Raw genomic sequence first — 14360 nt, forward strand, 5'->3', positions numbered from 1 at the left:
TGTCTGAGGATTAGAGGAGTGTATTATGCAGACAAGTAAGCAGTAGTGTCGTGATCTATCAACTGTTGCACAGAATACATACTAAGCCTGTGTTTACTCATTAAAGGGCTTGTTTTATACAGTTTGTGTACACTTCCAACTCCAGAAAAACAAAGATTGTACATTTAAAGTGTCTTTCATTGTCTGTCCTTGCCAGGTGCACCCTCATCAGGGCAGAGTGAAGTAGCATAGCCCCTCAACAGAGATCTCTGCTCTCCTCTCTCAGGAGTCGCCACCTTCTCCCAGTCCCTGGCCATCCAGGATGTCCACCACAGGTTTTCCAGCAGTTTCCAGCAGGGGGCTCCACTCAGGGGCCTCTATGGCTTCCAGTAGCACAGCCAGCTCAGCCTCCAGCTTCTGGACTGTGTCCTCTACACGCTACAGGGGACATATAGGGGACAGACAGGATCATTATCAGCCCAACTCACATTGATTCCTAGGTCCTACTCCTAGAACCTAGACCCATCTGAGTGCAGATCTRAAAGAATTGGATAGTAAGCGATATGGCATAAATGTAATGTAGCCTATCAAGGTGATGCTATTACATAAGGGATAAACACTGACGTTCTGTACATTGCCTTGGAAATAATGGACGACGCAGAGTTAATGTACAGAATGSAGGTGTTTATACCACCGTTTCCAAAGAAAACAATATGAAAGCGCACATTTACCAGCAGAAAATATAATTTTTCGCCTTATATTTTCGTTTTTATAAGCAAGTTCCTACTTTCTCATCTTCTGGTTGCTAGAGATGCGACACAGTCGTTTGTTCTATATTAGTTCGATATTTACAGACCAAGAGTGTGCAAAGCTGTCATCAAGGCAAAGGGTGGCTACTTTGAAGAATTCTGATTTGGTTACTACATGATTCCATATGTAATATTTCGTTCGTTTCATGTCTTCACTATTATTCTACAATGTAAAAATAAAGAAAAACCCTGGAAGGAGTAGGTGTGTCTAAACTTTTGACTGGTACTGTAGATTCTCAGATGCAATCAATACTCATTCAACAGCAATACTCCCTGGGCGGTGTGAACCAATACTTTTTTGTAACTGAGTGATTTTCACYGCTGAGTGGTTTGGATGGGCATTGTTAGTACAAAAAAACGTTTCCTTTTAAAGGAAATAGTGCCGATTATTTTAGTGTCAACGTAAACATTTTTTTTATACAAGGTAGTAATGTAACAAACCACTGGGAAATCTCCCACATTCCTTGGATGATTGAATGTCTGCCATGGAAATTGGGAAATGTGAAACTATTTCCAAATAAGGCTAGATTTATTTGTGTGTGAGATACAAAGAAAGATAGGTCACATTTGAAGCAAAGTATATATGTTATGGTTTATTGAAGCCTACATAAATGCTTAACAAATCATTTATAAGAATTAGAATATCATTAAAGTGTAGCCACAAAAGGCTACATTTTTGGAAAAGCACCATGTTATATCCCCCTCATATAGTATGACATTTGGTTCTGATTTAAATTTGACAGTGGATTTAGAAGTGGATATAAAAAAAATCTTCATTTGAACTTGATTGGTCAACTCCCTCAGCCCACCTGCAGCAATTTACATACTTTGTATCCTTTTGGGTCACTGAAGGTCAGTGTTGTGGCACTAACTTGGCCCACTCAGAGGGCTGTAAGAAAAGTCCAAATCAGTCACCAAAGATATGGGATAAAAGGCAGGAATTCAGGTGGTGAGGGATGAATATTGCACCATTCCTGTTAGTAGAGACCTTGAAGAGTAGGTGTAACAGTATAACTTTACGTCCGTCCCCTCGCCCCGACCCGGGCGCAAACCAGGGACCCTCTGCACACATCAACAACAGTCACCCATGAAGCGTCGTTACCCATCGCTCCACAAAAGCCGCGGCCCTTGCAGAGCAAGGGGAACCACTACTTCTAGGTTTCAGAGCAAGTGACGTAACCGATTGAAAGGCTGCTAGCTCGCACCACCGCTAACTGGCTAGCCATTTCACATCCGTTACATAGGAATATGTAAATAAATTGCTCTACCAGGCAGTTGATATGTCATTAAAAAGTACGCTGGACTAAGAATAGGGTACAAACATTTTTTATAACAAATACTTATTTTGGTGAAAAATATGATTGGATTGTTGACAACAAATGGGTTAAACCACATTTCATGCCCGTGGGATCAATTAATCAATATTCAGATGAAAGGTCACCTATAAAATAAGGCCTATAATAGTAATTGAAAACTGCTCTTTGTCATTCATTATCTCAAAATGTAGTCTGAACATGTGGAAACATGATGGAAGAACCTGGATCAGGGTTGGGCGACTTTGATGGGGGTGGGGGCACAGTGGCTAGCAAGTCTGCGTACCCACATCTATGCCATTGGGCAAAGAGAAAATGTTGCAGTTTTAAAGCGAGTTTGATGCAATTCTTTTGCCATGGGGCAGAGTGAAGATTTTGCAATTTCGTAACTAATTTCATGCAGTTCTACTCATTTAAAATGTGCAGTTTTAGAGCTAATTCCCATTCATTCTAAACATTTTGCCATAAAGTGGAGAGAAATGTTTGCAGTTAAGCAAATTTCCTGCAATTCTACACATTTGCCCTGACTTATATATCTGAGTGAGAGTGACTTACAAAATCAATGGGGTCCCCGGGTCCATAATTCGACCATGATTACCACACGTTTGGATAGCTGGCTAGACGAATTTACCAATCTAAAMATGTTTAGCTGGCATGGACTCATTCAGTGACTGTCAGTGACTTACATAACACGAGAGAAACTGCTGATGCACAACCAAATGTCAAAATGCATTGTCTATTCTACTATTCTAACTCGCAACATTAAGTTGAGACCCTGACTGAGTTCCTCATTTTTATTGAATTTTGGGGGGAAATTGATCTGTGGGCCTACAAACGGGGGCTTTGGGCCGCTAGTTGGCCATCCCTGACCTAGATCATTTCAAATTCAAGAAAACCATATTATGTAATAGAATATTCATATTTGGACACACAACATTAACATAATATGTTCAAATTTGAAATCAGTCCTTGTTTACCAATTCTTACCTATGAAAGCCATTGAAGCAGACCTAAAGTAATTCATGTTCTTTTTTTGAGATGAGTAAAAATCCCATGCAAATATTGCCATTCTAATGTGACTTCTCAACCACCTGGTAGAGCTCTGTAATTCACTAATTAAACATAAACTTGAAAAAATTATATTTGTAGTTCTTATTTGAGTTATTAGAAGTAGGAATGTAAGGTCAAATCATTTTTTCAACATGTTTTTCAAGAAGAGACAGTTAAAGGGATTATGGGTTTATGAAGGCTTTACAACTCCATCATACTACTTTGTTATAGTGTGACAGAAAGAGACCGTGAAAAGCATTGTGTCTTACTCTACCTTCTCCACTACATCCAGTCTGTCATGAAGAGTACTGTGGTCCTGACAGGCACTCGACCGGACAGCTCTGGGTTGGAGCTCAGACTCAGGTCCTGATGGAAAACATAGAGAAAACATTATTTCTAACAGTATTTCTGATATTATCTTTACATTACCATACCTTAGTATCCTACATAGAGCCTAGATTATAGGATACATTGTATGGACCCCAATACCCAGCACAGCAAAATTCTCAAATACTCCCTCRGCCTGAGAATACACAGTGTATTTTTGTCTACTATCTCTATCCACAGCTTGAGTTCCATTATAAATCTTCATCCAGCTAATCTCTAAAGGTCACCAAAACAAGTATTTCTTGTCTCCTCTCCTGCTCCTTCCTCTCTCTCTCTCCCTCTGACTGGTTCACAGCCCGTTCCAAGTGTTTTCTATTACCTCTACATCTCTGCTCTGCAGGCAGCCTGTAGCCCAGCCTTCCAGTTCACCACAACCTCTGACCACATGCCATTCTGTTGACATCACACTGCCACAAACTGAGTTGGGATCAGTTCACCCTCACTCTCACCAGTACGTGACCCAGTTTGTTTAGAAGAGATGCCGCTGATCCAGGGTTAGCATTAAGGAGCAGCATCACTGCCTGTGTTTTACCTTGCTGCCTTTAGGCTTGGTAGTCTACTACTAGAAATGGCATAGCTTTGATGCAACCCTTTGTCTGGAAGGGAAGGCGGTCTCACTTTGAATCAACCTTGAACCTTTATGGGTTGGGTGTGGTGAAGAAACCTCCATATACATTGTTCCACCAGGTTTTTTCATTTTGTCATCCAGGTTTCATGGTTCCAATTAACCACCCATACCCTTTTGAAGAGCCCCCTATTTTCTCTGTGAGCTGAAGCTCTGGTCTATGCCGATGAATGTGGCTGGGATGTGCGGTCCGTATGTCTGTGAAGACAAGTTTCTTCTTAATAATTAGTGGAGCATAGATCATGCATAATCTATTGCATGATGTCCTTTCTATTCTCTTCAGCCACACTTCCTGTTGCATCTGGTTTCCATCACATCACAGAACTGTTTAACATAGGTCTTTAAGCTAGACATTTCTTACTTACTATATATTGTCCCAAGCCCTTGTGCACGCTGAAGGGTATTACAAACACAAGACAAAAGACATTTACATACAAAATACTGTATACTGCATACAGAGATACTGGATATAATGACGAGATGCCTATGTCTCCGCTCTAACAATGGGATTCGTAGTCCACTTAGCGGAACGGCAAGCTCTCAAGCGCTCGCCTTTTACTCTCTTTGGATAGGTGGATACATCTTGTTATTTGAATACTATTTTGAACATTCGATGATGGGTGTTGACGTCAACCGTGTGTATTCAATGGAACGTGAGATGCTATGCTTGTCTCATGAATATGCATAGACCGTCTCCGATATAAAGTGTGTTTTCTCTAAGTTGCCGCAATGTCACGTGCATCACACTTTTATCAKTACACTCTTAACAGGCTAAGCAGTACGAAACTTCTATTCGATAAAATAAGCCTCGTTTCAAAATAGCAATACATGTTTATCTTGACTAAATTCTCCTTGCCCCCCATACAAACACTGCTCACTTGCTTAATGACTAATGATCTTCTGAACGTGGAGAGATTTTAGGCGGAGTAAACCCTCTCGCTTCGCCTCTTCTTCTCTGATATATAGCAGTCTATTAGGTGTTGAATTTGCCCTCATTGTTCTAGTTGTCTATTCCCTGCCTGTCAGAAAATTAACACAAGATAAGGACCATTTATTTTCCCAGCGTCATGACTGAATTTAGCCTCCAGTGTCCTGTGAATAGCAGCCATTGATTACCGGTTGTGCTGTTTTTATGGAGCTATCCCGCGGTACAATTTTATAAGCTCCATTACAACACCACAGATCATATCTAGGACACAAGCCAAGGAAACCCAAGGGATGATTGTAAGAGAGAGCTCCTCTTTAGATTTCTCTCAATAAACATGCCAGGTGTTTCTGCATCAGTACTACAGCATGTACACAGACATAAGCACCCATCATTTTCAGTCGATTCAATTCATCTGAGTGTATGAGCCAGTTGGCAAACTACAATAGCAAAGGACTTTTTTTTCTTAGGAAGACGTGTCACGCGTGAGCATCGATTGATCACATTCTGTGAAAGATGYGTGTATAGCACGTGACACAGTGTGTGCACGCACGCACATTCGGTGCACACACAAACAAACACGCGCACACAAACAGCGAACGCACGCACGCACACACACAAACAGTGGATGCTGTCTCAGTTCGATAGTTATGTGGCGTATGTAACCTGAACATGGTGGTTTGCTGTTGAATGCCAGAATTCCGTGCTCTGCCAGTTTAAACAGCCTGTGCTGCTCCTAGTTTGGTTATCAACATGGAGGGGAACCAAAAGACCCTAAGACTGCAGCTGAAGATTGTCAGGGAAGTGTGTGGGTTACTGGTGTAACCCTGTTCCGAGCCAATTGTGTAATTTTCCAAGGTCCCTCTTTGTGGCACCTGACCACACGACTGAACCAGTGGAGGCTCCTCAGAGGAGGAAGGGGAGTACTATCTATGTGTTGAGAAGCTTGGTGAGTTGGTGACATGATTAGATAGAGGTTGAAAAGTGTTAGTTGAAAATTTTGGGGGGGATATTATTCAATTCAAATGAGTTTCTTCAAATTACAGGAGACGGAGGAGGTAGATTATACATTGTTTTCTTGGTTTTAGAACTTTATTTTTGTGTCCAGCTAACGCAATTTATTTCAATTTGCCTTGCTAACTGCAGGAGCAAGTAGCAGTAGCTAGCTACTTGCAACTGAAGAAGCGAATTAAAAGCGAGGGTTGACCTCTTCCCTGAAATCAGTTTCATGAAGAAGGATGAAAAGGTGAGGGCATTCAACACCACCTGGTATCAAATGTATAACAGCAGCTGGTTAACAGGGAGCCTCTCATCAAGCCGCCTGTATTTCTGGCCTTGCCTGCTTTTTGGAAAGTCATCCTTGGGCAAAGCTTCTGGGAAAAAGACGAGACGAGAGGGATAGTTCCGCTAACAAGTGCAACTCCAAGGTAATTTTACATTACGAGGAACTTGAAGCTTTCCACCTTCTCCACTTTGACGGAACCGCAGTGGTGAAGGTGGAAAGCTTCAAGTTCCTCGTCGTACACATCACAACAACAGCGCCTCTTCAACCTCGGGAGACTGAAGAAATTTGGCTTGGCCCCTAAAACCCTCACAAACTTTTACAGATGCACAATTGAGAGCAACCTGTTGGGTTGTATCACCGCCTGGTACGGCAACTGCACCGCCCGCAACCACAGGGCTCTCCAGAGGGTGGTGCGGTCTGCTCAATGCATCACCGGGGGCAAACTACCTGGCCTCCAGGACACCTACAGCACCCGATGTCACAGGAAGGCCAAAAAGGTCATCAAGGACATCAACCACCCGATCCACGGCCTGTTCACCCCACTATTATCCAGAAGGCGAGGTCAGTACAGGTGCATCAAAGCTGGGACCGAGAGACTGAAAAACAGCTTCTACCTCAAGGCCATCAGACTGTTAAATAGCCATCACTAGACGGGTTCCACCCAGTTACACAACCCTGCACCTTAGAGGGTGCTGCCCTATATACATAGACTTGGAATCACTGGCCACTTTAATAATGGAACACTAATCACTTTAATAATGTTTACATAATGTTTACAGAGTGCTTTATTCATCTCATATGTATATACTGTATTCTATTCTACTGTATTTTAGTCAATGCCACTCCGACATTGCTCAATCTAATATTTATATATTTCTTAATTCCATTCTTTTACTTTTAGATGTGTCTTTTGCTGTGAATMGTTTTTAGATACTACTGTACTGTTAGATACTACTGCACTGATGGAGCTAGGAACACAAGCATTTCGCTACACCCGCAATAACATCTGCTAAATATGTTTATGTGACCAATGAAATTTGATTTGATTTACTTGCTGAACGTATGGAACTTTCTACTGTCTACTGTCTTTTTCTGGGATGTCGAAATCAATTCACTATTCTTCAGTCTGATCAACTGCAGGCTACTAATAAGAGCAGCTGCATGCAGCCTATGTGCGCTGTCCATTTGGTCAGGGTAACTAATTGGTAACTTTATGTATTTAAAATCCATTTGTGTGTCGGGAGAAAATGTGAATGTGATCAAATTTGCTCAGCCCTGTGAGTTCTATTGTCTATCAGTTGTTGTCTATGTGTCTGGGTAGAGGAAATCCCCCTCCTAATCTAGTCTAAATATAATTCATATGAACAAGTATAAGGTTGCTGCAGATTGACAGGATTTGTATCTGCTATTTGTATTTACAGCTAAGTCCCCTCCTGTTCCCTGATTAAGAGGTGATGACCACTCCACTACCATTGTCAACTCTCTCCTGACATGAACTGTAGCCACGTCYCATGTGCCCGCTCATCCACTGGCACATTGAATGTTTCCTCTCCAAGCACTGTGACCTATCAATTTTCTCTCATTACTGTATGTAGAGTCAATCACATACACAATCACATTATTACACATCAATGATTTGACTCCTTGCTTGGACTAACTCATTCTTAGCTCTTTTGTCTAACTGTTTAGTGTGTTGTGCTATTGTTTTTTGTCTTCCCAGTCAAATCCTGTCCTGCACTGAAGCCTCTGAACACCTCAACTCAGGACTCATACCCTCATTCAATCACTGCTGTGATCCCTTCCAAACACTGTGTAAGTAGCCCTCTCATTCCCATTCCCTATAATATTGTACTATAAATGTCTTTATTAAATGCTTTAGGTTAAAATAATTACTGTTTCCCGATTTTTGAAACACACTTTGACGTCTCTGTGCGTTACGCGCTTATACCGTGGGTCTCCCATCCTTCTCAATTTTTCAAGTCACCAGCCTCATCTGGCATGAACAGTAGTCCAGGTGCCACAAAACTAGGGCCTGTAGGAACTGCCTTGTTGATAGTGTTGTTAAGAAGGCAGAGCAGCCCTTCACTATGTACAGGCTTCTCCTCATCTTAGCTACTGTTGTACCAACATGTTCTGACCATGACAGTTTTACAATCCAGTACAAAACCTTTCAGTAGAGAATCGATTCAAAACCTTTCAGTAGAGAATCGATTCAAAACCTTTCAGTAGAGAATCGATTCATCTGGTTAAGTTGTCTCTATGGGCCAAGCCTGTGGAAGGAAATAAAGCAGTTTGGTCACTTCAACTTGCTCAATTTCCAAATACAATGCTTTTAGTTTTTGAAGTATTTAGGACTCAATTATTCCTTGGCACTCATTTTGAAACTAACTGCAGCACTTTGTTCAGTGTTGCAGGGATTTCACTCGCTGTAGTAGCTGACCCGTATAGTGTTGAGTCATCCGCATACATTGACACACTGGCTTTACTCAAAGCCAGTGGCATAAGCCATGATTTACATTTTTTATTACAGGAAAATAGCTTCAAAACTGGAAGATTTTATCTCAGCCTCATGGCAAAATGTATAAAATAGTGTGTGCCTGTGTGTGTGTGTGTGTGCCTGCGTGCGTGCGTGCGTGCGTGTACAGTATGTATTGGACAAAGGCAGATGATGACATGCCTGATGAAGTGCACACTCATATGTGTATTATGTCACAGCTGCACCAGGAGAAATACTGACCCACACACTCAGAGGCCATAGAAAAGGAAAACACAACAGCCCACAAGAGTCTGATCTAACACCCTCCGCCCTGGGAGACAGGTTTGGAAGATGGTGTGTGTGTGTTGGCCTGTCTCTGCGTGTCTGTGGGGTGTTCATATTCACATGTGTGTTTGCGCTGGCCACAGGAGACAGGGCAAGACGTGCAGTGGAGTGAATACTGACGAAAACAGCCTGAGCCCGAGCATTAGGTCAGTTTGTACCACAACACCAGTGGTCCCACAAACCAGAGCTTGCCTAATACAGACCCGCCCATGGAAAAGAGACTAACAAGCTGTTAGTCAGATCTCCAGAGTATTTCCTGAATCAATATTGGGTTGGCAGAGAGAGCAAGAACTAGTGTGTGGTTCCATGTGTTGGCCATTCCTTGTGTATGAAGTCACACTCAAGCCCAATCATCTCTGGTTTCTCATAAGCCCTCAAAGAGTAGGATATGGAGGGGGGGCTAAAATGTTTACRATTTTCGTTGAGCAGTAAACAAGATTGGAATGATAGATAAACATTAGACATATAAGGATAAAATAGAAGATTTTTGTAGAAAATGCAATACTGATGAGGACTACATGGAGAAAGGTCAATGCTGCATTAAAAATAAGAAACAGATGTTTTAACCTCATGAGTATAATCTCTCTCTCTCTATACAGTACCAGTCAGAAGTTTGTACACACCTACTTTTTCCAAATGTGTACTATTTTCTACATTGTAGAATAATAGTGAAGACATCACAACTATGAAATAGCACATATGGAATCTTGTAGTAACCAAAAAAGTGTTAAACACCTCAACTACCTCGACTAAGGAAGACCTCAATTACCTCGACTAACCGATGCCCATGCACATTGACTCTGTACCGGTACCCCCCTGTGTATAGTCTCGCTATTGTTATTTTACTGCTGCTCTTTAATTACTTGTTACTTATATTTCTTATTCATATTTTTTTTAACTGCATTGTTGGTTAGGGGCTCGTAAGTAAGCATTTCACTGTAAGGTCTACACTTGTTGTATTCGTCGCATGTGACTAATACAATTTAATTTGATTTTAAACTAATTAAAATATATTTTATAATTGAGATTCTTCAAAGTAGCCACTTTTTGCCTTGATGCCAGCTTTGCACACTCTTGGCATTCTCTCAACCAGCTTCATAAGGTAGTCACCTGGAATACATTTAAATTAATAACAGGTGTGTTAATTTGTGGAATATCTTTCCTTCTTAATGTGTTTGAGCCAGTCAGTTGTGTTTTGACTAGGTAGGGGTGGTATACAGAAGATAGCCCTATTTGGTAGAAGACCAAGTCCATATTATGGCAGCTCAAATAAGCAAAGAGAAATGACAGTCCATCATTGCTTTAAGACCTGAAGGTCAGTCAATTCAGAAAATGTCAAGAGCTTTGAAAGTGTCTTCAAGTGCAGTCGCAAATAACATTWAGCGCTGTGATGAAACTGGCTCTCATGAGAACCTCCACAGGAAAGGAAGAACCAGAGTTACCTCTGCTGCAGAGGATAAATTCATTAGAGCTAATTGCACCTCAGATTGCAGCCCAAACAAATGCTTCACAGAGTTCAAGTAACAGACAAATCTCAACATCAACTATTCAGAGGAGACTGTGTGAATCAGGCCTTCATGGTCGAATTCCTGCAAAGAAACCACTACTAAACGACACCAATAATAAGAAGAGACTTGCTTGGGCCAAGAAACACGAGCAATGGACATTAGACTGTCCTTGTGTCTGAGTCCAAATTTGATATTTTTGGTTCCAACCTCCGTGTCTTTGTGAGATGCAGAGGAGGTGAACGGATGATCTCTGCATGTGTGATTCCCACAATGAATCATGGAGGAGGAGGTGTGATGGTGTGGGGGTGCTTTACTGGTGACACTGTGATTTATTTAGAATTCAAGGCACACTTAACCAGCATGGCTACCACAGCATTCTGCAGCAATACGCCATCCAATCTGGTTTGCGCTTAGTGAGACTATCATTTGTTTTTCAACAGGACAATGACACAACACACCTGCTGGCTGTGTAAGGGCTATTTGACCAATACGGATAGTAATGGAGTGCTGCATCAGATGACCTGGCCTCCACAATCAACCGACATCAACTCAATTGAGATGGTTTGGGATGAGTTGGACTGCAGAGTGAAGGAAAAGCAGCCAACTAGTGCTCAGAGTATGTGGGAACTCCTTCAAAACTGTTGGAAAAGCATTCCAGGTGAAGCTGGTTGAGAGAATGCCAAGAGTGTGCAAAGCTGTCATCGAGGCAAAGGGTGGCTATTTGAAGAATCTCAAATCTCAAATATATTATGATTTGTGTAACACTTTTTTGGTTACTACATGATTCTATGTGTTATTTCATAGTTGTGATTTCTTCACTATTATTCTACAATGTAGAAAATAGTCAAAATAAAGAAAAAACCCTTGAATGAGTAGGTGTGTCCAAACCTTTGACTGTTTATATATATACTTTAAATATCTATTATATCTATATCTATATACAGTGGGAGAAACAGTATTTGATACACTGCCGATTTTGCAGGTTTTCCTACTTACAAAGCATGTAGAGGTCTGTAATTTTTATCATAGGTACACTTCAACTGTGAGAGACGGAATCTAAAACAAAAATCCAGAAAATCACATTGTATGATTTTTAAGTAATTAATTTGCATTTTATTGCATGACATAAGTATTTGATCACCTACCAACCAGTAAGAATTCCGGCTCTCCCAGACCTGTTAGTTTTTCTTTAAGAAGCCCTCCTGTTCTCCACTCATTACCTGTATTAACTGCACCTGTTTGAACTCGTTACCTGTATAAAAGACACCTGTCCACACACTCAATCAAACAGACTCCAACCTCTCCACAATGGCCAAGACCAGAGAGCTGTGTAAGGACATCAGGGTTAAATTGTAGACCTGCACAAGGCTGGGATGGGCTACAGGACAATAGGCAAGCAGCTTGGTGAGAAGGCAACAACTGTTGGCGCAATTATTAGAAAATGGAAGAAGTTCAAGATGACGGTCAATCACCTCGGTCTGGGTCTCCATGCAAGATCTCACCTCGTGGGGCATCAATGATAATGAGGAGGTGAGGATCAGCCCAGAACTACACGGCAGGACCTGGTCAATGACCTGAAGAGAGCTGGGACCACAGTCTCAAAGAAGTAACACACTACGCCGTCATGGATTAAAATCCTGCAGCGCACGCAAGGTCCCCTGCTCAAGCCAGCACATCCAGGCCCGTCTGAAGTTTGCCAATGACCATTGGATGATCCAGAGGAGGAATGGGAGAAGGTCATTGGTCTGATGAGACAAATAGAGCTTTTTGGTCTAAACTCCACTCGCCGTGTTTAGAGGAAGAAGAAGGATGAGTAACACCCCAAGAACACCATCCCAACCGTGAAGCATGGAGGTGGAAACATCATTCTTTGGGGATGCTTTTCTGCAAAGGGGACAGGACGACTGCACGTATTGAGGGGAGGATGGATGGGGCCATGTATCGCGAGATCTTGGCCAACAACCTCCTTCCCTCAGTAAGATCATTGAATGATGGGTCGTGGCTGGGCTTACAGCATGACAACGACCCGAAACACACAGCCAGGGCAACTAAGGAGTGGCTCCGTAAGAAGCATCTCAAGGTCCTGAGTGGCCTAGCCAGTCTCCAGACCTGAACCCAATAGAAAATCTTTGGAGGGAGCTGAAAGTCCGTATTGCCCAGCGACAGCCCCGAACCTGAAGGATCTGGAGAAGGTCTGTATGGAGGAGTGGGCCAAAATCACTGCTGCAGTGTGTGCAAACCTGGTCAAGAACTACGGAAACGTATGCTCTCTGTAATTGCAAACAAAGGTTTCTGTACAATATTAAGTTTTGCTTTTCTAATGTATCAAATACTTATGTCATGCCAATAAAATGCAAATGTAATTATTAAAAATCATACAATGTGATTTTCTGATTTAGATTCCGTCTCTCACAGTTGAAGTGTACCTATGATAAAAATTACAGACCTCTACATGCTTTGTAAGTAGGAAAACCTGCAAAATCGGCAGTGTATCAAATACTTGTTCTCCCCACTGTATATCATGCACACACACACACACACATGTTCATCCACACACACACACATGTTCATCCAACTGTCACCCACGCACACACACATCCTGTAACCTATATGCTCATTGACAGATCCTGAATGACCAAGATGGATATTCCTTGAAGAATCAGCCCATTTTACCGTGGAAAGATCTCCAATTCATGTAAGGTTAGACATCACAAAGAACTATTCAACTCCACTGCATAGTGAGTACTGTTCATCGCTACACTGCTACAAAGTCACTTAGAAAATAGCACTTCTATCAAACAACTTAGAACAGAATCTAACAGAATGAACCACACATCTATTTAYGGTTTGTTTACACATTTTCTGTGCCCCCTGCTCTTTCCCCTATGACCTCTAACCCCAGCCACACCGAATCACATATCTTACCTGCTRCTGTGTAGCCAATGAGGAGGAGCAGAAGTCCAAGTGAGATGGTGGCGGGGCGGGTCATGGCGGAGGAGAGGAGCTGGAGGGTAAGAGTAGAGTCTGTAACTGGTGCTTGCAATGAGAGAAATATGGGGAAGAAAGAAAGAGAAAGAAATACACAGTGTATTCAGTGCCCAAAAATCTCCTGAATGCTAACCTAGACTGTATGCAATTTTTTCCTTCCTTCCTTCTCTCTCTCTCTCTCTCCTCCCTCACTCTTTGCCCTGCACTCACTCTCGCTCCCTTGGTTGCGCCCAGTTTCCTAATGAAAACATTAGGTGCAGAACAAAAGGCCTCTATCTGGGAGGAGGCTGAGGCTGAGGGGTGAACGGAGGGGTGGGGTTATTTGTAGGGTGGGAGTCCTCAGCAGAGCTTAACTCCTATAGCTCTTTTCAGGGAAGGTAATTCCAACACGGATAACATTTAGTATGAAGGGCATGAAGATAGGGTTGTAATCATTGTGGAACGGTATGGTGTGTAATGACACACCGGGTCAATTCAGCATGAAGGAAACATATCCTTTATAATCTGTAGGAATGCTTATAGTTACAGCTGCCTTAATTGATTTTGTAAAAAAAAAAAATGGTGTACTGTCACAAACACGTGCACACACTCGCATGAACGCAGGCACACGCACACTGCGGAGGCTCTTACGTAGTGAACATGGTTATCTCCATTAAGCATTAAAGCTTGA

The 14360-nt window shown here is 42.0% G+C and overlaps 1 protein-coding gene across 2 annotated transcripts; it reads right to left on the bottom strand.

Annotated features, from left to right (window-relative positions):
- Window positions 1–4: 4 nt before the first annotated feature.
- LOC111978071 (placenta-specific protein 9) lies at window positions 5–13929 on the bottom strand. Of its 2 annotated transcripts, XM_024007864.2 has the most exons (4): window positions 13787–13929; window positions 13628–13706; window positions 3426–3517; window positions 5–417 (listed from the first exon to the last, which is right to left on the bottom strand). In XM_024007864.2, exons 2-4 carry the CDS (start codon window positions 13689–13691, stop codon window positions 262–264), a joined length of 312 nt encoding a protein of 103 aa, XP_023863632.1. In that variant the 5' UTR covers window positions 13692–13706; window positions 13787–13929; the 3' UTR covers window positions 5–261. The 2 variants fall into 2 exon arrangements, with proteins under 2 accessions (XP_023863632.1, XP_023863633.1); XM_024007865.1 differs by lacking the exon at window positions 13787–13929 and having other exon boundaries at window positions 13628–13780.
- Window positions 13930–14360: the final 431 nt, after the last annotated feature.

This window comes from Salvelinus sp. IW2-2015, linkage group LG18, assembly GCF_002910315.2.
Source record: "Salvelinus sp. IW2-2015 linkage group LG18, ASM291031v2, whole genome shotgun sequence".
Taxonomy (NCBI): domain Eukaryota; kingdom Metazoa; phylum Chordata; class Actinopteri; order Salmoniformes; family Salmonidae; genus Salvelinus; species Salvelinus sp. IW2-2015.